Here is a 21,825-nt window from a genome sequence, read left to right on the forward strand (position 1 = left end):
TGTTAACACAGTTCGCGCTTTCTTCGTTAGATGGCGCTTTTGTTCAGTTTACACCACGCAGGACTGGCGTACGTCTATTCATTCGCTCGATCTGCCATGCCAGGTCTCGTTCGTATATCTGCTGACAGTTAAACTGTTGAGCTTCCCGCTTCCAACAGCTGCCAATTTTATTGGGAAGATCTGTTTACGAGCTCTAGGCAGCCGGCGCACTTCTTGCGAGATGAGCGATGTCGGATTAAATTAGCATCTTCACCACATAGCAAAGTGAAAGCCATCATGATCTGCGGCAACTGGTATGACAAGCGTACGTCACAAGAAAAATAAAAATTATGGACATGGAGCAGTTCTCGCCAAATGCCGCAAATATTTGAATACGCGCCTCACTCTTTTCATAAGCATGTATTATTTTATCTGCATAACGGCAAAATAGAAAATGCCCAGGACAACCTACATTGCATTTGTTGATTTGGCTACTGTTGTGGGTTGAATGAAAATACAGCGTGTATGACTCATGTGGCAATTTTTTTCTCGGTGAAACAGTTTTCACTTGGCTACGTGTCAGTGTGAAAATGCATGTGCTATGGTTAGCAGTTATCAAAATAGCATCGCCGTTTTTGTCGTCTCTGAATTCGGTAGGCGCAACAGTTTTGATTCCCTTATAGCTTGTGCCGGTCAACATTCTTCAAGTGATGTGGTGCATCGCACACACACACAAAAAAAGATAATGGTAAGTTTAAAAAACCAGCGTGAACTAAAAATTGACGTGATGATGAATCATGATGACATGCAATCTCGATATGGGGACACTTTGTGGTAAACTGTCAAGATCACGGTCTCAAAATGCTGGGTAGAGATGAACAATGAGGCAATAACGTTAAAAATCTAATTTCGCAGAAATGGCGGTGTCGGCGTCGTTGGTTGTGAGCGATAAATCACTTTGTCGATGGCCCCCCCCCCTAAAAAAACAACAACAACAAATAAGCAAACTTCAGTTCGAATAGGAATTAAACGCAGACCAACTGCGTGGTAAGCATCAGTCACAGAGTCACGCTATTAGTTCAATCCATTCCGAAAAAAAGAAAAAAAAACTAATTCAACCACGTTGAAAAAGAGTCTTTTTAACGCAGATAATATTGCGTGGGAGTAGCGTAGCGCAGCACCACGTGTCGAAACGTACGAATTGCGCAACAAGTGGGCGTTCTAAAGACACACCATTGCGAAGCGCTCAGACGTGTTTGATGATCATCAGTCGCAAAAACATCAACAAAGCCAGCAGCTGCCTAGGTTCACACGTTGCTTTGAGGACGCTTTGTCGGCCCTTCGGAGACTCGTAAAAAAAGGAATTATGGCTCTGTGGGCACAGTGGAGATGTAGTAAGCATCCCAAAATGGTTCGAGAAGGCACACAGTCGTTTGTTTCTTTACAGCATGGTTGAGGCGTAAACCGAGAACCGAAGACAGGTTAGCATTCGGAAAGGCGATGCACGCGGGGTCCGATCACGCTGTGGCGTTCTGCTCTTGAAGGCGAAACCCAAGTGCCCTTCAAGTTTTTTGCACAATGCATTGGCTGAGAACAGATGAGGAGATGTCACATATACGTGACATCTCCACATCTGTTACATGGTACATACATGTACTGCTCACTTGAAAGAAATGTGCATTTAGTTTGTCGGTCAACCTTTCGATGTACAGAACTGCTAAAAAAATCGCTAATGCACCTGAATGTTTTCCAGATTCGATCGATATTCATAAGTTACAGTTGAATTTCTGGCGTTGAAAAATCGTTGGCTTATTTTCCGCTTGCACACAGATGCACAATTAATGTAAGAACGGTTAGGGCTCTACTGCTGACCGAAAAATCACGGGTTAGACCCCGGCCATGTTGGTAGCATGTTAAATAAAGGCGAAAATTTTGGTGCATGCTAAACAAACTTCAGTTGCTCAGTATTTCTGGAGCAGTCGTAGTTTTATGTTGGCAATTGCACGCAAAACCCCAGGGTTTATTATTACATAGCGAAGGCTTGATTTCGAAACCACTGACCCTAGTAATTGAAGTGATCAGCACTGTTGGGGTTCACAATGTCGCTTTTCCCGATATGAAAACTATTCTACATTTTACGGTGGAGTAATTCTCATTTAAGACGCCGCTTGAATACGATTCAGTGGAAACATAACTCGGTTAACTTCTAAGTACAATAAATGAAACGTAAATATCTAAGCGTTGCTCTTCGCTATTGAATATAATGAAGGTTTTCAGTTTAGTAAAGAAATTCATGTCAGGAAATGAAAAAGAAAGTCGGTGATCTATTCATTTAACTGGACTAACATTACCATATCAGGATATTTCGTTCAATGCTGCAATTACAATGCAGTGTTTATCTAATTTCATTAATATGCTGTGCACTTCATTTAATGAACGGTGTCTTATCTCTGTTTGCGCTATAGAAAAAAAAAGTCATAGCTTTGCCGCAAAGGCGAAGCAATGAATGCGATAGCAATGAATCGGGAGGTCACGCGAGAAATGGCAAGCAGATTGAAACTTGCTCCGCGTTGCTCACGCACAAATGACGCACGAAACGTACTTAAAGGTACAGATGAATGCGAGCAAGCGTCTCCGTTGTTACTTCGCTGTGTCTGAAAAGCGCGCCCTTTTCGCAAATGGAGACTGGGCAACGAGTGCAGTGGTATTCGTGTGCCCAGTAACTATAACAGAAATGTTCTCGCGAGATAAGCGAGTGCATACGTGAGCATCCCTTCGCGCGCCGCCGCGTCGTGACGATATGGCGACGCGCGCTGAATACGCCATCTCACTGGTAATGCTGAAAACACGATTGTTCCCCCCTAGATGCCCATAAGTAGCAGATATAAATAGCTTCCCGTTTAACGTTGAAGGAGGTGCTCTTTTGTGGCTCAGTGGCTAACACCTTGCACTCGCAATTCATAGGTCGAACATTCGATTCCGCGTGCCGGAGTATTTTTCTTTCTTGCGTTTTCATATATATATATATATATATATATATATATATATATATATATATATATATATATATATATATATATATATATATATATATTCGAATGCATATACGGTGAATGACGCTGACGCCGGCACCAAAATTAAGCCGAGAGTGTTAATATAATTGCTATCGCAATAAAATATCTATGTTGACCTCGCTTTGGCACAAACCGTGAATGTAAATTAGTACATCCATTCTTGTTGCCGTTTATTTGTGATGGAACACACTTGTGAAAGTATCGATGCATTTCCTTTCCCCCTAATTAGGATTAACGCCTAGTTTCAAGCGCACAGCAAATAACACCGTGCACGTTCAGAGTATTCAAGCCGTTTTCATCAAAAACGCCGCGATAATAGGCACATAGGAATTACTGACCCCAAGGTTGCAGGCTCGAAAGCCGGCCACATTTCGATGAGGGCAAAATGTTACAGGCCAGCGTGCTTAGATTTATGTGGACCTTAAAGAATCCCACATAACTTCAATTTCCTGAATACTCGGCTGCCGTCTCTCATAGGCATGTTTGGTCGTAATCATACCAAAATTCGGGCATGTAAAATGCAAACAAGTAGTAATATCTCCAAGTATGTAGGAAATAATTGAATTTCATTTCGCAAAATCAAGCTTTTTTTCATTATCACCAAGTGAAGCCTGTGAGTAGTTTACTGCTAGGGTCTAACCCTCCACGCAGCTGCGCATTCGTCGAGCTTTCATTTGTCGTAAGCTCAGCAATATTATTTGAAAAGTACATACCACCCTTCTTTTTTTGTAATTGCACTGAATCTACGAGTCCTCGAACGAAACAAACAAAGAAACAAATAAACAAACAGACAAGCAAACAAACAAACAAGCGAACAAGCAAGCAAACAAACAAACAAACAAACAAACAACAAAAAAACAAACAAACAAACAAACAAACAAACAAACAAAGCGGCTATCTTTCGACCGAATTCATTCGTGGGCTCGCTGGTGTGAACACATATTGCTTTTTTTTGCGCAAAACGGCCCTATAAGATATAAGACAGGACAAATTGCTGTGCCCTGTATAGCACGAATTCAAAAGCGAGCAATGGCCAAGAACTTTGATAAATCTCCGTTGTTTCTATCAGATTTTTTTCAGCTTAGGTTCTCTTAGAAGAACAGCTGGTGTTCATGTAGACAGGAAGAAAGAGTAATTACAAGGGCACGTTGCCGAGTCCCCCCACTGAACTTTTACCTTCACTGGTCGGGTGTGGTCTAGTGACCTTTATGCCTTCACTGTAATGAAAGTGATCTTCTGGAGCACCTCTTTTTGACTGAGCGAAGATTTAAGAGGCAATTTAAAAGACTACTAGAAGAACGTCTGCAAAAGTTGAACTTGACTTTGTCACTTTCAGTTATTCTTTCATTTGGTGCAACCATATTCAGTTTTAGCCTCAGGAGTGTTTTCAATACTGTGAGTAACTGCTTACGAGAGCCTAAAAAACTCAGTGTTTGGTATAACTAAATTCATTTGCCTTATTTAAAGTTTTTTTGGTTTTATCGGCCTCAGTACTCCAAAGCTTTTATTTTTAAGATCTTAAGAAATCACATTATGTTCTTCAATGATTGAACAATTGATTTTCTACCTGCAATCTCAATAAGGGCATTAGTTTTCTAAAGAAAGCACTGTCCGACTCATGGCTTGTCACTAAAGGTGGGTTGCGCCAAGATATTTAGGAACCAAGCAGCCAACTAACCTTTCTTGTAGTGATATTTTCAGCTAGAAAAACAACAACAACAAACAGTACGGCTATCTTTGATTGAACTGCGATGCAGTGCACTCACCTATTTTGACAAAGTGTCGAATCTGATCGTCGTATTCCGACAGGAGCGACGTCGATTCCCGGCTGCTCTGCCGGGACAGTCGACGCGAGTTGCGCTTCAGGTATCGCGTGAGCACCTGGGCGGCCGACATGTTGCTTCACGCCTCGTCTCTCGGTCGACCAGCTCAGACGACGCACTTGCTACACCACGACGATGTTGTCTCTGAATCTCTCCCAAAGGTGCACACGAGAGGCAGTGAGTGACTACTCCACCACGTATAAGTTACTCACCCAGTGATTCACCACTCTGTGCGATGAAGTTTTCAAGTGCTCCGTCTCCGCGCAGCGATTTCGGGCAGCTGCGCAACTCCGGCTCAGACACTGGGTCGCCGGAGCAGCAGCCATGCTGGAGGTCGCGAGACTCGCATTTTTGCGCTCCCAGACGGCGGAAGACCTTCGCAGCAGCCGACGAACTCTTTTTTTGCGTTTCGCAGTGGGGCGAGGGCCCCTTCGCTTGTTTTTGGGCTCGACGTGCTTAGAGTACTGTGCTATGCCTCTGTAGCTTCGACAGAACCGTGTAAAGATTGCCCAGTCGAGGCCAGCGCTGGACGTTACAGCGGAAAGCTTGCCGATAACTGCAGCTTTGACATTTAGAAGAATGACTTCTCGCTAAGACTCTTGAAGACAGTTAAGTTACCAATGCAAGTGCAAGACCAAGCGAGCTTTTTGGATTCCTGTTAAGGTTTTCTTTTCGGCTCACGCAAACAACGGCACGGTGGCAGCTGGACATGCGAAAGTTGGAAGCTCTAGCTTGACCACGCGAAGGCTTTAACTAAGGTTGCCTTGCACATAAATCCACTGGGCCGATGTTCGTGCACTGTTCGTCACAAAGATGTACCGTAAGGTTTCGCACTACGCTGTGCACTATTCCTCGTCTCCTCGCGATGTCAGTTCGAGGTAAGAGTGTGACATCCAGTGGGCTAAAGATGCATCAGTGTTGCTCGTACTTGCGTGACGCACAGTCGAGAGTTCGCGCATAGCCACTCCTCTTGTGTCCGATGTATCTTCGGTCAACACGGAACGGCATATTTTCATACACAGCGCGACACGGGCTCTCGAGTGGGAGCAAACAAGTCGGGAACGGGTGTCGCACGTACGCTTCAGGCCATAACAAACAACCCGCGCTCTTGGTTCAAACGGGCACGACCATCGCTGCCAAGAGACGGCTGTCTTGTCGAGTTGAACACTAAAACGCAGTCTCCCGCAGCAGGAAAGAAGAGCAAATCCCAACGGGCCACGGGACCAGATAACGAAGCGGAGCTCGTCCCGCGGCTCTTCCTGGCACGACGGAAAGGCCACTCACTAACACACACACAGCTCGAAAGGTGTGGCGCGGAAAGGGCAGCAGGCCGTGCGGAGGGGGGCCTGCTTAGCCCTCTTTTCTTCACGATTACGCTCCTACGCTAAGCCGAGCCCGCGAACGACGACGTTCTGGACCCGAGTCTGAACCCTCTCTCCTTCATCGAGTGGGAGAGGAGGGCGAATAGTGAACGAGACCTGCCTTTGACCGACTTTTGTTCTGTTTTTGAAAGAGATGGCCCAGTACAGAAGGGGGGGGGTGGCTGAAGAGGTGCTTGGGAGACGGGTGCGGCACGTTTTTGGCAGGCTCTCAAACTCTCTCGCTGGGGGTCCCGTAGGCAGCCAAGAGCTCCGGCGCGCACGCAGGAGCGATTTTGTTTTATTTTTCTTTTCCAGACGCGGCCGACACCCCAATGGCCTCACCCTTCCTCCTTCACGCAACGCAGTGCCCTCTCTGTCTTCCTTCCTTCCTTCTTGCGTTGTTTTTTTTTTTTGTACGCCGCAGCTTATCGCTTTTCATTATTTGTGGTCGTTCAACGGGCCCTTACCCGTCAGCTTCCGGCGACCATGTGGCGGTGCTGCTCGCTGACACAGTTCTGTCGCGTAATTAATTTTGTCTTGTTTTCGATCGAAACACTCCACGAGCTATCGTCTCGTCTCGGGACTGTGGCGTCGCGCCTGTACCGTTCTCGCGACGATCCTGTCTGGTACGAGGTTGAAGCTTGTTTTTGTTTCTAACACTCGCAGCCGAACGAGCCTTCTAGCGAACCCCTTTCGCTTCGCGGTGTCTTTCTGTAAATAAGTGACACTTAACAACAATGCTTGACAGTTCGAATGCTTTGTAAGCTTTCTCCTCAAGGTCACCGGTGATGCGACGCTGACAAAAGATAAACCCGCGAACTGTGACTCGGGGCTCTAGGGCTAAGCAAAAACAACGAACGTGAAGTTGTGAAGGGCGAAGCCAAGAAAGTCGCGCGTAGTGACGGTACACCAGGCGTGAAACAATAAAGTCACCGTTTTTCCTTTTCTTTTATGAGCGTGCGGCGGCGCCTCAAAAGGATGAAGGGAACCGAAAGAGTAAACACAAGAAACGGAATTGAGGTTGACCGGTAGCGCTACGCGTGAAAACCGTAAACATTTCGTAAAGGCGCGTCTCGCAGGCGTTTTGTGTCAATAAACCGACGCCATGCGCGGCGAAACCTTGGTCGTTGCCGAGGCGGGTAAGAAATAAACAGAGGAACGACGTAATAATAAAATGACCTCCGCGCCGGCTGTGCCCTACATTTTATGAGGGACGGCCGCGCATCCCGTCTATTTGTCCGAGTATACGTCGCTGCACTCGTAGGTGGAAGCACGAGGGTAGTAGGGGTGGTGGTGATCCCCCTCTGCGACTGCCTTAAAAAGGGTGCGCAAAGTCTGCCCCATACATTGACTTAATGATGTGAAAGGGGGGGGGGGCGCTGCGACAAGCTGTTTGTTGCCCCCCACCCCCACCCCAAGCTAGTCTATGGCTGCACTGACGCCTCTACACACTAATATCTACACACGACACATGGATGCCGCCATCTTCGACTGTTAAACGAATGTTTCGTTATATTTGTATGCCGTTGTGTGAAAATAACGATGACATGATTGATTTGTGGGGTTTAACGTCCCAAAACCAACATATGATTATGGGAGACGCCGAAGTGGAGGGCTGCGGAAATTTTGACCACCTGGGGTTCTTTAACGTGCACCCAAATCTGAGTACACGGGCCTACAACATTTCCGCCTCCATCGGAAATGCAGCCGCCACAGCCGGGATTTGATCCCGCCACCTGCGGGTCAGCAGCCGAGTACCTTAGCCACTAGACCACCGTGGCGGGGTAATAACGATGACATGAGATATCGAATGCACCAACGTAACAGATTTGGTGCGTATGTGTCTACTACCGTAGCATTTTAATTTAGTTCTTAGAGACACAAAACGTAAGGTTAACAGCCTATAATGGCGGCACAGGTATTTATAAGTATAATAGTCTATCAGAGAATTCTCTCAATCATCATGCTTGACGGGAACGAGAGTAGAAAAAATATTTCGGCAATGAAGTTTGTTAAAACAAGTTTGAGTGATTTGTATATTTAGTTCCGAGTGCAACGTTTTAGACAATTACAGTGCACTATATAAAATGTAAGTATTGGTGTTACGACGAGTCATTGCCGTGGACATGAAGTCTCTGTATGTCATTAAAAGGAAAACAAAAAAGAACTGTCAATTACTTTGTAGTCAGACTTCCTGATGTTTTGTGAATTAGGAGACCCAAGTTGGTGTTGTAATGTAACTGAAAAGAAGGAAAGACGGTGAGAGGATTTGATATACATTCAATAGCAGAAAAAAATGGGCGGGAACATGTGTGTTTGTAACGAAGCACAACGCGTCATTTGAAGTCACTAAAACTCGTTGCATCGAAAAGTGAAGGTTAACTTATCGAGTGTTCCCGAGTAACAACGACAATACGAACTTGGGTGTGTAATAGCTACGGTGCTTGGCTGCTGACGCGAGGGTCGTGGGCTCGATTCCTGCTGCTGTGATCGTATTTCAATGAAGACGAAACGCTATAAACGTTGGTGTGCTGTGTTATGTGAGTGGGCGTTGAAGAAGGTTAGGTGGACCTGAATTTCCGGTGCCCTCCTCTACGGCGTGCGTCGATATGTGGTGTTGTTGGCCCGTAATATCTCCGAAGTTGTCGTTATTATCACTTTATGGACCCAACTGAGTCAGGGGTCAACCAACCGTCGATGAGACTATTGAACACCTCTTATGTTACTGCCCGGCATACACAAACGAGAGGCTTCGCCGGCGCAGTGTTTTAAATCAACTGGACAGAAGTGATTTTACAGTGGATATAGTATTGGGACCACGGCACTGTCCAACCCAATTCTAAAAGGCTACGAAAGCGCTGTTGCGTGTTCTCAAAGCCACCGGCCCGTTTCATCGTTTGTGATGTAAAACTGTTGCGCGTCGGCCCAGTAAGCAACCTTTTTTCTCATCCTCTATAACTTTCCTTCTCTCCCCTTCCCCAGTGCACCTACCGGGGCTCAACCCTGGTTAACCTCCCGGCCTTTATCCTTATGTTCTTTCTCTCTCTTTCTTCTTCCTTTTTTCTAACTGACTCAGCTTCCTGATACAAATTATTGCACCTTTTGCTGATTGCCCCTTTCATACCATCTGTGCATTCGATAGAAAGTTCAGTGGGAAAGGTCTGCGGACATTGACACTAAGTGATTAACATGCAGCAACTATTTCATTTCAGTTTACTCACGTTCGTTTCATATGTCTTGTAGGCTCATTCTGTTGCATTGAAGTTCAATCTCATGCGAACAAAACTGGTCCCGCCACGGTGGTCTAGTGGCTAAGGTACTCGGCTGCTGACCCGCAGGTCGCGGGATTGAGTCCTGGCAGTGGCGGCTGCATTTCCGATGGAGGCGGAAATGCTGTAGGCCGGTGTGCTCAGATTTGGGTCCACGTGAAAGAACCCCAGGTGGTCGAAATTTCCGGAACCCTCCCATACGGCGTCTCTCATAATCATATGGTGGTTTTGGGACTTTCAACCCCGCTTATCTATCTATCTAACACGACTGAAGAACCTCATGGTGACGCCGACGACAATGGCGTAAACTCGGCGAGAGGGGCAATATAAGTGCCATAGCAATAGCTACATTAAAAAGCGCGAAAATCAATCATCTTTTGTTCTGAAGACGTACAGGGTTAAATTAAGACGAAGCCAATATTCTCACAGCTTTCTTAAAACTGGATCTTTCAAGCGAAAGCGAACTGAAGTAAATTTTCCGCCCTACGCCGATAGATAACGTAATTAATTCAAAGTTCACGCGTGATGACGTGTACGTCATTCGAAGGCTTCTGCAATACGTAGCACTGTACAGGAACCGTCGAACGTGGACAACACGAGTTAAACTTGTGCTGAAGGATAGCGGCAATTAGTACGTATCGCCGCTGTGCGAATAAATTGTGCTGACCATTAAAACACAGTACGGTCCACTTTTCAAGATTGATTTGGTCGATTCGGGGTCGTCTGCTACATTTCCATAATCACATGGAGCCACTGCCTATACAATTTCTCAAAGCAGGAGAAATTTTCAATGTGCATCACTGTATTCCTTCTAGACAGGAAAGTAGGAATGCTTTCTTGTATTGTTAATAAATGTATCTGTGGAAGAGGTGCGTGTGGTGTTGGACATTACTCTTGCATAACAGTTGCTATCGGCTCTGCGTTTCATTAGTGTACTGACAGTGCTTTCCATAATGACGTTGCGGCGCAAATATTGCACGTATTCTTAATTGAGAGCTTCAGCGGAGATTGGAACTTTTCCTCCCAGTACGACTAGTTTAACCATACAACTTAGTGTGACAATGCTGCTAACACAGTAAACTACCCTTGAAGGTGCTTTGCGTGTCCATAGCTAACACCTTACGTCAAAACACCCATGTCATGGGTGTTCTGGTGTTTCAAAAGATTTATGGTATGGGTGTTTTGGTTTGTCGAAACACATATCATAGGGTGTTAGTTTAAGCACGCAAAGCACCTTTAAGCGTGCAAAATGGTTTAGAGTGAAGGTACCTGTCCACTGTTTCGTACATCGTATCCAGACATGTTGGGTACCGTGCATATTTGTACGCGTAGATTACTCTACCGGGAGCTGTCGCTATCACTGATGTCAATGCTTGTTGCGAAATGCGCACACGAACGAGACGCAAGTCGCGCCCGTCGGTCAAAGCGAGGCATCGAACTTCATCGAGATGGCCTTGTGACGCAAAACTCAGGCGGATCAAATGACATTGCGCCATCGGGAGAGTGCTTGACAAGGAGGATGAGCACAGACACACGGATCGGACGGCACACGGACGCAATCGACCGGGGCTATTGATGTCCCTATGCACCGTGATGCCATCTTTGGACGCAATACGTCCGGCGGTGATTGGGTGTCTTCGGCTTTGTCTGCGCCGCTTATGTTACGGCAATTGAACGGTTACCGCCCGAGACCTGAACGCGGGCGAAAGGAGCGAACCAGAGATGTACTCAACTAACACTTGTGGGATTGGGAACTCCAGAAAATGAAAGTTCTTTTTTTCTTCTCCCAGGAAAGGCAGCTGTTGACAGAGCAAACATGTATCACGGTTCCTCTCGCGATAATTAGGTGCAGCTGCTTCCTGAAGCTAACGCAACGATGAAACGTATTTTTTTGTCCATACCATTTTCGCCAACCATAGGTTGGCAAAAAATATTGGAACTCATGAGCACTCAGACTCACTGAAGAAACATGTCGTGCTTTGAGAGCTCCCTCGGACTCCCTCGCCAAAACTTTTCGTAACCCCGCACTCGCTGAAATACAGACTCACTGAATGTTATCTCAACCAGAATCAAAGTAATCAATATATTGCTTAGACTCTAGTCTGATGCAGTCTGGCTAAGCGAACCTTAGTGAATTGACTCGTGAGGGAGTTTGCCGTTCTGTGGAGACAACTGGAGCATAATGGTGAAGGTGTAAACCTTTTCACTGTTTACAAACACGGGCCCTTGTTCCTGCCGTGGTGCTCTGGTGGCTAAGGTACTCGGCTGCTGACCCGCAGGCCGCGGGATCGAATCGCGCCTTCGGCGGTGGCATTCCCTATGGAGGCGGAAATGCTGTAGGCCCGTGTGCTCAGATTTGGGCGCAAGTTAAAGAGCCCTAGGTGGTCGAAATTTCCGGAGTCCTACACTATGGTGTCTCTCATAATCATATGGTGGTTTTGAGACGTTAAACCTTACATATCAAAACACAGGCCCTTGATGACACCCGGTTTCATCCACCGATGTGCCTTAATAGCATCGGTGGGCAAGGAGAGCTTTAGCGCCCCGCCGCGGTGGTCTAGTGGCTAAGGTACTCGGCTGCTGACCCGCAGGTCGCGGGATCGAATCGCGCCTTCGGCGGTGGCATTTCCGATGGAGGCGGAAATGTTGTAGGCCCGTGTGCTCAGATTTGGGTGCACGTTAAAGAACCCCAGGTGGTCAAAATTTCCGGAGCCCTCCACTACGGCGTCTCTCATAATCATATGGTGGTTTTGGGACGTTAAACCCCACAAATCAATCAATCAATCAATCAATCAATCAATCAATCAATCAATCAATCAATCAATCAATCAATCAATCAATCAATCAATCAATCAAGGAGAGCTTTAGAAAATAGCCTGCTGATTTTAAACACTGTCTTTTCCTTATTTGACAAAATATATTCAAATACATGTTCTTTTGAGCTGCATAAAAGGGATAACAGAATACCTTGAACTTAACGCACGTTCCTTCTATCTTGAAAACTTAAGAGATACTTTCCTTATCCTTAAAAGTAATATGATGATGTGGTTTTATTTCGACGTTAAGAGCTGGCAAATGACGTGAACGGAAGTTTTTTTTTAGCCTACAACGCTTGTGGCCTTGAAACAATCTATAGACAGTTTCGAGGTAACAAATGTTGTATCCCCCCCCCCCCCCCCAACAAAAAAAAAAAAACTTCCAGTCCCATTATTTACCAGCTCTTAGCGTAGAAATGAAAGCACGTTTTCAATTTCTTTTTGAGCGTAAGGAAAGTCTCTCTTTCGCTTTTCACATAAAATAAATGTGCCTGAAGTACAACGGAATGTTTTGTAATTTTTATTTAGCTCAAAAACATTTTTTGAATATATTTTGCAAAATAAGGGAAGGAAACTGTAGAAAATCAGCGGCATATATTTTCAAAAGCTCTTGTGGTGCTTCAATGCTGTTTAAGCCCATCGGTGGACAAAACCGGAAGTCATCAAGGGCCTGTGTTTGTAAACCTTGAAAGTGTCTGTACATTTTCAGTAATGTGCGTTTTGACCAAAAATGTTTAGTGGGTGTCATACACAGGGAAGTTTAAGTGTGCGTTTATAAAAAAGTAGCTAACGATTTATAGTACTTGGTACTCCACTTTGGAAGAGCATAAAGTCCTCCCGTGAGCCTCACACTTGATGAGGACGCGTCGACAAAATATACGCCGTGAGGCGAGAAAATTTGCCTTACAGCTATCGATTCCCAGTTTAGAAAAATTTATTGCCACAAACGTCAATAACAATCAAATGAACATTTCCGTTTTAGACCTACGATCACGATGATGACAAAACAGACGCAATTACATGAACGTGAATGTGAGATGACGTTGAAAGAACATGCACAATCGGTGGTTCACACAAATACAGCCACACAAAATATTACAAAGTAAACAAGAGACACAAATATAACATTCATATGTACATTTTACATATTTACCTGTTGGCATGCCATTTCTGCCGGCGCATCGACACATCAACCTACCAATACCAGGCCGGCCGAAAAACAAGTTTCATTCGTCCGTCAGAGACTGGCACGAAAGGGCAAGACTAGTGTCGACGAAGGAGAGCTCTTCACAGAGGAAGAAGAGCTCCTCCGACAAAACAGACAGCAGCTCCGAGTACAATCACTTTAGGATCGGGAAGAGCGCGCGGCGGCGGCGGCCCGCTGCAACCGCCTCGCAGCGGTTACGCCAGGGGCAAGAAGAGCCGGCACCAATGAGGAGACAGGCGAAGTGGCCTCGCGAACAACGGCTAGAAGAAACGAAGCGATTTACTCTGAGGCAGCGAAATCCAGCACGTACGGCTCTCCAAAAAAACGCAAGCAATGACACACCTCAGAAAATGCTGATTTGTTTCCCGAAAGGAGCAGTTCGGACATGTTGGTGACTGAACCATTCTCCACCTTTCGAGGTGGTTGAGAATGGGACGCACGCCCCATTCTAGGTGCCCCATGAAGTCCCGGAGGTGTTCAGACACAAAATAAGCCGTTAACGTGCTCCAAGACACACGGCTAGAGCGAGAACGGCGGGCTGGGGGAACCTACGGAAGCAACAGAGCAGCAGTTGTCTCAACTATGTGGTTTTTCAACACATCTATGCCAGGACAGGTCGACTAGACATGGCGAAAACATTCAGCAGATCCCACGTAGCTGAGAATCGACGATAGTTATAGCGCGAGAACAAAACGACGACACAGAGACAATAAGGACACGAAAGACACGAGCGCTACGCTCGTGTCCTTCTTGTCTCTGTGTCGTCGTTTTGTTTTCGTGCTATAACTATCGTCATGCCATACCAACTAGTCCAAGCTGCCACACTTCTGAGAATCGACGTTTTGCGAAGCATGCGGAGGGAGGGTGACCATGTTGCAATTTTAACGACGAGAGTCTTTCTTGGGGACCCTCGACGCAAAAATTTTGGTCTGTCTGTCTGTCTGTCTGTCTGTCTGTCTGTCTGTCTGTCTGTCTGTCTGTCTGTCTGTCTGTTTGTACATGTGTCTGTTTGTCCGTTATTAACGGCACCGGGTACTTGAAACGGCCGACCCCATCCGCAGCGCCCACCAATGTTGATCAAGCTTCAGCGTTCATACTTGTGCAATTGTGAGTTAAAGAGCAATTATTGCGCATGTCCGGGGCACCATAACAACACATATATATTCTGCATGTGCGTATTTTACTAGAAAAGGCATACATAAGTAATTTTAAAGGCCTTAGCGCTTATCACGCTGCGCTGACCATGCAACGCTTGCACAAAAAGGCGAGTGTTTCCTACGCTTTGCTAAGACTCTACCCGTCGCCTTGTGTTCTACATCCTATCACCTCTGAGACTGGCGCGCACACCCGTCTAAGAGCCACGCGCTTCGTTTTCCAAGAAAACTGACAGATGGCGCTCATGTCTCACGTGTGACGTGTTTTGATTCGCTCGTTCGCCTCCGCTGCACGCTCGAGGCGCTCTAACGCAGTGCCTCCAGAATACCATTCACCTATGTTCTTGCGCAGAACATCAAATAAATCTTTTGTTCACTCTCTCCACACGCAAGACTATCGTCTTTCGACGACATTTGCAGATTAACATGCAGATATGGGGCCAATTTTTTTAATTGAGCGACAAGTGATGAAATGACACTAAATATGTGTAGAAATGTTGGGCGCACAGACATATGAAGAGTTGCAGATGTTTATATAATCAGTTGTTTGCACTTGCGCCAATGACGCCAAATGGAACATGCGTATTAGCAGCACCAGAAGCTTATATAAAGCGCTGATGTTCGCGATGATGCTGGCCCTAGACACTTCTACCTAAATCGATTTCAGCTCATGGCAACTAACCAAAATTGACGTTAACCCGACGTGACGGCTGTATTAAAAGAGTACATATGTAAAGCTTATAAAATTGGGTAGGCCCCACTGCAACCACTATTGACGTTTCACGAAGTAATTCCGAGACCTGTCGTAGCTTTGTGGTAAAATGCTTCATTGCCACACAGAATGCTGGGGTTTGATTCCAGCTAGGTTTGAGTTCGTCGGGTGGACGCTACCGGCGTCGGGTATTTCTTACCGCTCGCGCGTTAAAATTACCCTTGTGTGTTCTCGTCGTTCCTGGGTAGATTAAGTGTCAATCACCTGTGCCACATACCCGCATACCAGTGGCAATAACTGCCCGTGTGTATGTGCCACTGTCTTGCGGGAAGTGTTTGACGACGTACACGACGAGATTGTGACATTATTTATGTCTTGATCAGCGCGTCATATTCGTCAAAACATCTTACCCTCCCATGCTAATTTTGGTTCACGCCAAGTTAAGGGGGTGACCACGAAAGCACCAAAACGTGAGCGGCTAGATAGATAGATACGCTCAAAGTCACCGAAGTTCACCAAGAAATGATTCGCATTTAAAAATAAATAGTTGTTGCATATAACGAAGGAAGTGTTTTTGACTCTGGCCCCCTGTTAAGGTCCACATTAGGCGCCAAATGCCGAAGGTGAGTACCCAGAAAGTAATATGCAAGCGTTCGTGCGGGGGATTCCTCCCCTTGCACTAGGCGCAAAAGGAAGCGCAGTGCCAGCAGCCGACAGCGTATGGACACTGAAGCGAAAGCAAAGCCTCCATGAAAATGCTGCTGTGCCGCACGAGAGACAACTCAGTGCAGCCTGACCAAAGAAAGGAACACAAAGCCAACTGCAGTGGTCACACGATACGCAAAGACGGTTGCACGACGTGAGAAAGGTACCAAATACGACCTCGACAGCAAGGAACACACCGCCAATGATATTTCAAAGTGACAGTAGTGAAACGACCTCCTTGTTCAAATTCAGAAACGTACCCAGTGACCAAGTTATTTGCTCAAATCCTGGCAAAACATTAAAAAGACTATGTTGTCAAAAAGCCAGACTAGTAAAGCATTACAATGTATTTGATCACCGGCAGCATTTTGTAAGTCGAATAACTTCCCCTTTTACTTAAATTACCAAACCATGGCATAATATCCATGCAGTGAATGATGGAGAGTGGGGCGAAGCATTCGTTTGTCCATTCGTTCTTGCTTCCGTCCGTCCATGCGTCCGTCAGTGTGACAGTCCATGCGTCCATCCACCCGTCCGTGCGTGCGTCTGTTCGTGCGTCCGTCCCTGCTTTCGTCCATGCATCCGCGCCTGCGTCCGTTCATGCGTCCATACATGCATCTGTCTGTGTGTCCGTTCGTCCATCTATTCAACACTCCAGGTACCACCATCTCGAATCTTTTCATCATATATTCACCATATAGAAGCACCGCCATCCAGCGGACATTCCAAGGACTAAATGAGAGGTGGCACACGCACGCTTTCTTACGGCTTGCGCTTCGGGTCTACTTTCCACCTTTAACCACCTCGAGTTCATGGTATATACTAGTTCATTGTATTCATTGCACTGCGGCTCAACGCTCGCTAAACCTTTCTAAAACTAAGGAGGTTACACCCAGCGAGTATAACGTAGCAACCCTTTCTCGTCAGATAGTGCTCATTGTACATGCCAATGGCTGCGCTGGGGAATGAGAGACAGGAGCATTCGGCTTTTAGTTAACACGCACGCCGCGAAATTTTTATTGTTCAACAAAGCACAGGAGAAATCTCCCACCGGCCCACCTTGCAGGTCAAAATGCAACACTGGTTACACACTACGACTAGGACTACGACAACGAGGAACGAACAGGTGCCGCTTTAAGGAGCTTCGCCCCTAAAACTCTCTTTCTCTTTGTAGCACTGTTTCTGACGTTAATAGATCGGGCTTGCTTGGTTACAAATTGCTACAGGGCCTGATAAGCAGTCTAGAATTGGAATGCGTGATGTATGCGCGTGAACTTATTATTTAGTGGTACTATTTAAAGTGATACCGACTCCTCCAGGTGCAAGCCTTAAAAATGCTTCATTCGATTAGCTGTAAACTCAGCCAAGGCCATGCCACGAGCTTCATTTCCCGCAACGTCACGCTTAAGAGCTTCATCGAAGCGCTAGTTTATCCACTTCGCAAAAACAAGCAGTGGCTCAACGTGGCCTCCGAGATTAGTTCCAACGATGCACCGTTGCTGCATCTCGTTGCCGGAGCTAATCGCGGAGGCCACGAGGGTCAGGGCAGTATTTCATTCGCAAAGCTAGAGGTGCTTGTTGCGTCCACAATCTACGCGTTCAGACCGTAATTACTGGCATGGAGCAGCGTTAGTGGGCTGTCTTCAGTGCAAACCTATAGCTGCGGTAGCTCCTGGTACAAAAAGTGGAAGGAGTTTCTCTAAATTACAAAGTGTGTTCGGCGAAAGCGGCTGGCCATTCGACTGACTATTCTTTGTTCCTTGTTTTTGTTTTTTTTTATTTTTTTGTGGCCACTGTATCGTCACGCACTTTCTGAGAGAATGTGAGGGGGAGAGGTTACAGCTCGCACCGTTCCAAAACACGGACGGAGATGTGGACAGACGTGCGTAAGAGACGTGAAAAAGTTTTGCCTTAGTAACATGTTGTCTAGTAGCAAAAGCAAGCAAAACTGAGCTATCGTTCGAGAATATTAGTTTAACCACAATAAATCACAATAAGTTTGTAGCATCTATAAGGTTTGTCTCTGGCCAAATGTTCTGCGGATGTAGTCCAGCTGAATTCGGTCAAGAAACTCATTCGTAAGCGCGACTCAGAGTATAAGCCCGACAAATCTAAAGATATATGATTCCGAGTCTCGGTGCTTTCGGCTAAATACAAATTGCTAAGATTGTGTGCGAATAAACCTGTTTCAGGAAAATATTAGTTCATTACGAGTCCAAGTGAGAATTACGTAAAAAGTGCATTTCTACAGCAGTAACTTTCATTGATTTATTCGGCAGATCTGCGGCTCTGGCACGTCTTTCTGAACATAAACACATCTCGAAAGATGTAGGGTAATATACAATCTCCTTCGCATAAACGACAAGCTGCTCACATGTGCAGAAATATTGAGTTATTGTTGTTAGGCTGGAAGCCCCATAAAACACTTAAGTTGACCACCGGCGTTGGCGACATCAAGACGAGGGATGCAAAAGGTCACCATCGCGTGATGACGTGAATATATGTCGCCATCATGCCATCACAGGTTGTCAAAATAAGTGACGTCATTATCGCAGTATTATGACGTCATTGTGACGTCATAGCACTTGGCGTAGTCGCTTTGCACCGTCTCCTTGACGCGAAGTTATAGTGAGGTAAAGCGAATCGAAGATGACAAAAAAGTAAACCTCCTTGCAGAAAACAAACTGCAAGATGTCGCGGAGTAACGGTTTCTCGCAGTTTGTCTAATAATATCAGAAGCCTCTGAGAGGCTTGAAACTGGAATACCACAATGGCCACGTTACGACTATCACGCAGTTGTAAAACAAGAAAAATCAGGCCTCTCGTTCCGTCTTGATGTTCGATCTACTCCTTCATAACATTTGCCCCCTATTTGGCGAATATAGTTTGCTCAAGAGAATGTCGCACGGCGAAGAGTTTGCATGCTCTCAACACCTCCGGCAGAAAACTGCTTTGAGCTTGATGTGTAAGCTTCAAGGTAATTGGGCCAGGATGGCTGTCGCTTTACCTGCGAGATTGGCGAGGAATTTTCACACTGAGGTGGTAGATCGGACGTGACCACGATGAGTGCCAGTCTTTCGGTCAAGTGATATTCCATAGAGTAGAGAATACTTGCACATAAACTGCACGTGGTCACGCTACCTAATCATAAGCAACACGTTTCACGCCACACGTAAAGCGGCACGTCTCTTTTGGCGCTGAGAGAGATAAAAAAACAAGGGGAAAGGCTGGGAGGTTAATGAGGCCAGCATCCAATTTGCTACCTTGCATTGGAGAAAAGTGAATGAGGATTAAAAAGAAAAAGAGGAATAAAGAAGGAGTACACTGCACGTTCAAAGAAGTACAGTGAGTCAGCCACTGAGGCTGTGACTTCTTGACCTATTTATAGCAGCAGGGAAGCTCGTAAAACAATGTGAACTACGCAAGAACATGGGCTACTTCCTGACTCCACCCGTAAGATAGGCCAGCCACTGACGCCGGAAACGTATCTATAGTAGTTCAGAAATGCTAGCCCGAAGCTTGCCTTGTATCCCAATTTTACCACGGTAGAATGACGACGCAGGTGGCGCTTATACTCCGGTCACATCAACTCGAGTTGTTCAGCCATACGAAAAATTCCTTTTCTCAAATATATAGCTATCGTTTAAACGACTATTTCACGTCTAAAACGGTTTACCCTCATAACGTTGACTAAACAGCAATCCATCTATAGGAGATCAGTTGAATGGCACACTTTACGCACTCGCCTAAGACTACTCGAAGGGTAAAGCTGCCTTCTTCTTCTTCTCTTTTTTTTTCAGCCGAAGTATTCGAAGTTGTCACATCAAGTAACGTGTTGTCACCGTGACCTCATAACGTCGTCACAAAGTTCGGTGACATCTGGCGTAATAGAAAGAGAGCACATAAGGAGAAAGGCAGGGAGTTTTACGAGGACTGAGCCCCCGGTAGGCTACCCTGCACTGGTGAAGGGGAGAGGGGGAAGGAAAGTTATAAGGAGGAGAAAAAAGGTCGCTGACTGGGCCGACGCGTAAAAGTTTTACATAACAAACGATAAAACAAGCCAGTGTGTTTGATTAAATGCAACAGTGCTTTTGTTGCCTTTCGGAATTGGTATGGGCAGTCCTATGGTTTCAATACTTTCTCGACGGTGAAATCACTTCTGTCTAGTTAATTTAAAACACTGCGCAGGTAAAGCCTCTCGTTTGTGTATGCCGGGCAGTAACATAAGAGATGTTGAATATTCTCATCGATGGCGCAGTCGTTGCACTCTCCGCTGTCGGTCTCCCCAATCTTAAATGAGTAGGCATTGGTGAAGGCTACGCCCAGACGCAGACGGCACAACACTGTACCTTCCTCCCTAGAAAGACCAGAGGGTAGCCGCAGTCGTACAGATGGGTCGAAAGAAAATAGTCAATGCTGTGCGAACTGGGATGACTGCCACTTCTAGAGTGTCATGTTCTGCGCCAGCTTACTTAGGTATCTAGCCGAGTCAATCCTAGATGAAAGTACGGAAAGAGGGTTTTCTTGTACGTGTTCATTTCTAGCTGCTTCATCGGCAAGGTCGTTGCCGGAGATACCGCGATGACTTGGCATCCACTGGAACACAACGTTATGTCCTTGTTCGGTCGCATAGTGCAGCATTTCTCTGATCTTCCACACCTGTTGTTCGTATGACTCGCGACGAAGTGCCGACGAAAGACATTGTAGGTCCGCCTTGGAGTCGCAGAATACTGCCCATCGATTACCCGTTTATAATGGTGTAATGATGAAATGTGTGGGTGTGGGCTAGTTTTTATTCTACTTCGAAGAGTAATTACAGCGCAAGGGAAGAGACGGGACAGCATATCTAGTTTTTACAGCGCTCGCGTTTGTTCATCGCATTGTCCCATGTCTTGCCTTACGCTGTAATTGCTTTACGACAAGGTGTGACGATGACGTGATATGGTGGTGTCATCATGTGATGATGATTCTCTTGCCTCACTCCTGACGACGCCGACACCGCGAGGCGCCTATGGTCAATTTTTGTGCTTGATGCTGCATCTAAGGCTTTCCCTTTAAAAGCTTTTCCTCCCGGCATTGTAATAGCTGTCCGATGACGTCCAGTACAGCGTTCAATACCGCTGCTAAGTACAACCACACCAATAAAAGCAAAAAAAGAAAGTTCGGGGCGGTACTCGAGCACCCACCGTCATAGCCTTGCCACGCCACTCGAGAACACACAGGCGCATGGCGACTTCATCACTCGGCTGTTGACTTTAGGCGTGACGACGGGACGCCGTTATTTAGCTTTCGATAGCGATGACGTTACTGGTGGCCTCGCCTACCCGACACGCCAGCGTCCTCGGGCTACTAGGGGCGAAAATGATCGCAACAGGGGACGCGGCTTTCAATATAGGGGAAAACACTTTCCTCGCGTTTTAGGCAAACTAATCTGACGCTGCTCGCGCGAAAGCGCTCTGGAGAAACTTGGCCAAAGTCAAAAGGTCTTTTCCAGCACTTTCTATACAGCAGCGAAGTTAAAGAAGGAAGCAAGGAAGGAAGAAACAAACATGAGAGAAGGGAAGAAAGGTTTGCCGAAGACTGGCAGAAACAGGGACAGCATCCCACGGGAGTTAACTGCGCCAGGCGCCCGGATATTTGCAGTTGTTTTTGAACGGATAAGGAAGCCAGCTAGTGCTTGATGAGAATTCTAGAGAGTCCACGTACCAAGCACGATAGCTTCATG

The 21,825-nt window shown here is 46.2% G+C and overlaps 1 protein-coding gene across 6 annotated transcripts in view; it reads right to left on the minus strand.

Moving 5' to 3' along the window:
* Stacl (SH3 and cysteine-rich domain-containing protein) overlaps positions 1-21,825 on the minus strand; it is a 362,911-nt gene that overhangs the window by 185,346 nt on the left and 155,740 nt on the right. For 5 of the 6 annotated variants that reach the window (XM_075875458.1, XM_075875457.1, XM_075875455.1 and 2 more), the window contains exon 1: positions 4,820-5,078. The exons of the other annotated variant lie outside the window; for it this stretch is intronic. In XM_075875458.1, the coding sequence (XP_075731573.1) occupies positions 4,820-4,949 (130 nt within the window). In that variant the 5' untranslated portion in view covers positions 4,950-5,078. Of the gene's footprint in view, positions 1-4,819; positions 5,079-21,825 lie in introns of those variants that run through there. 6 annotated transcript variants of the gene reach the window in all.

The sequence above is a fragment of the Rhipicephalus microplus genome, chromosome 10, assembly GCF_043290135.1.
Source record: "Rhipicephalus microplus isolate Deutch F79 chromosome 10, USDA_Rmic, whole genome shotgun sequence".
Taxonomy (NCBI): domain Eukaryota; kingdom Metazoa; phylum Arthropoda; class Arachnida; order Ixodida; family Ixodidae; genus Rhipicephalus; species Rhipicephalus microplus.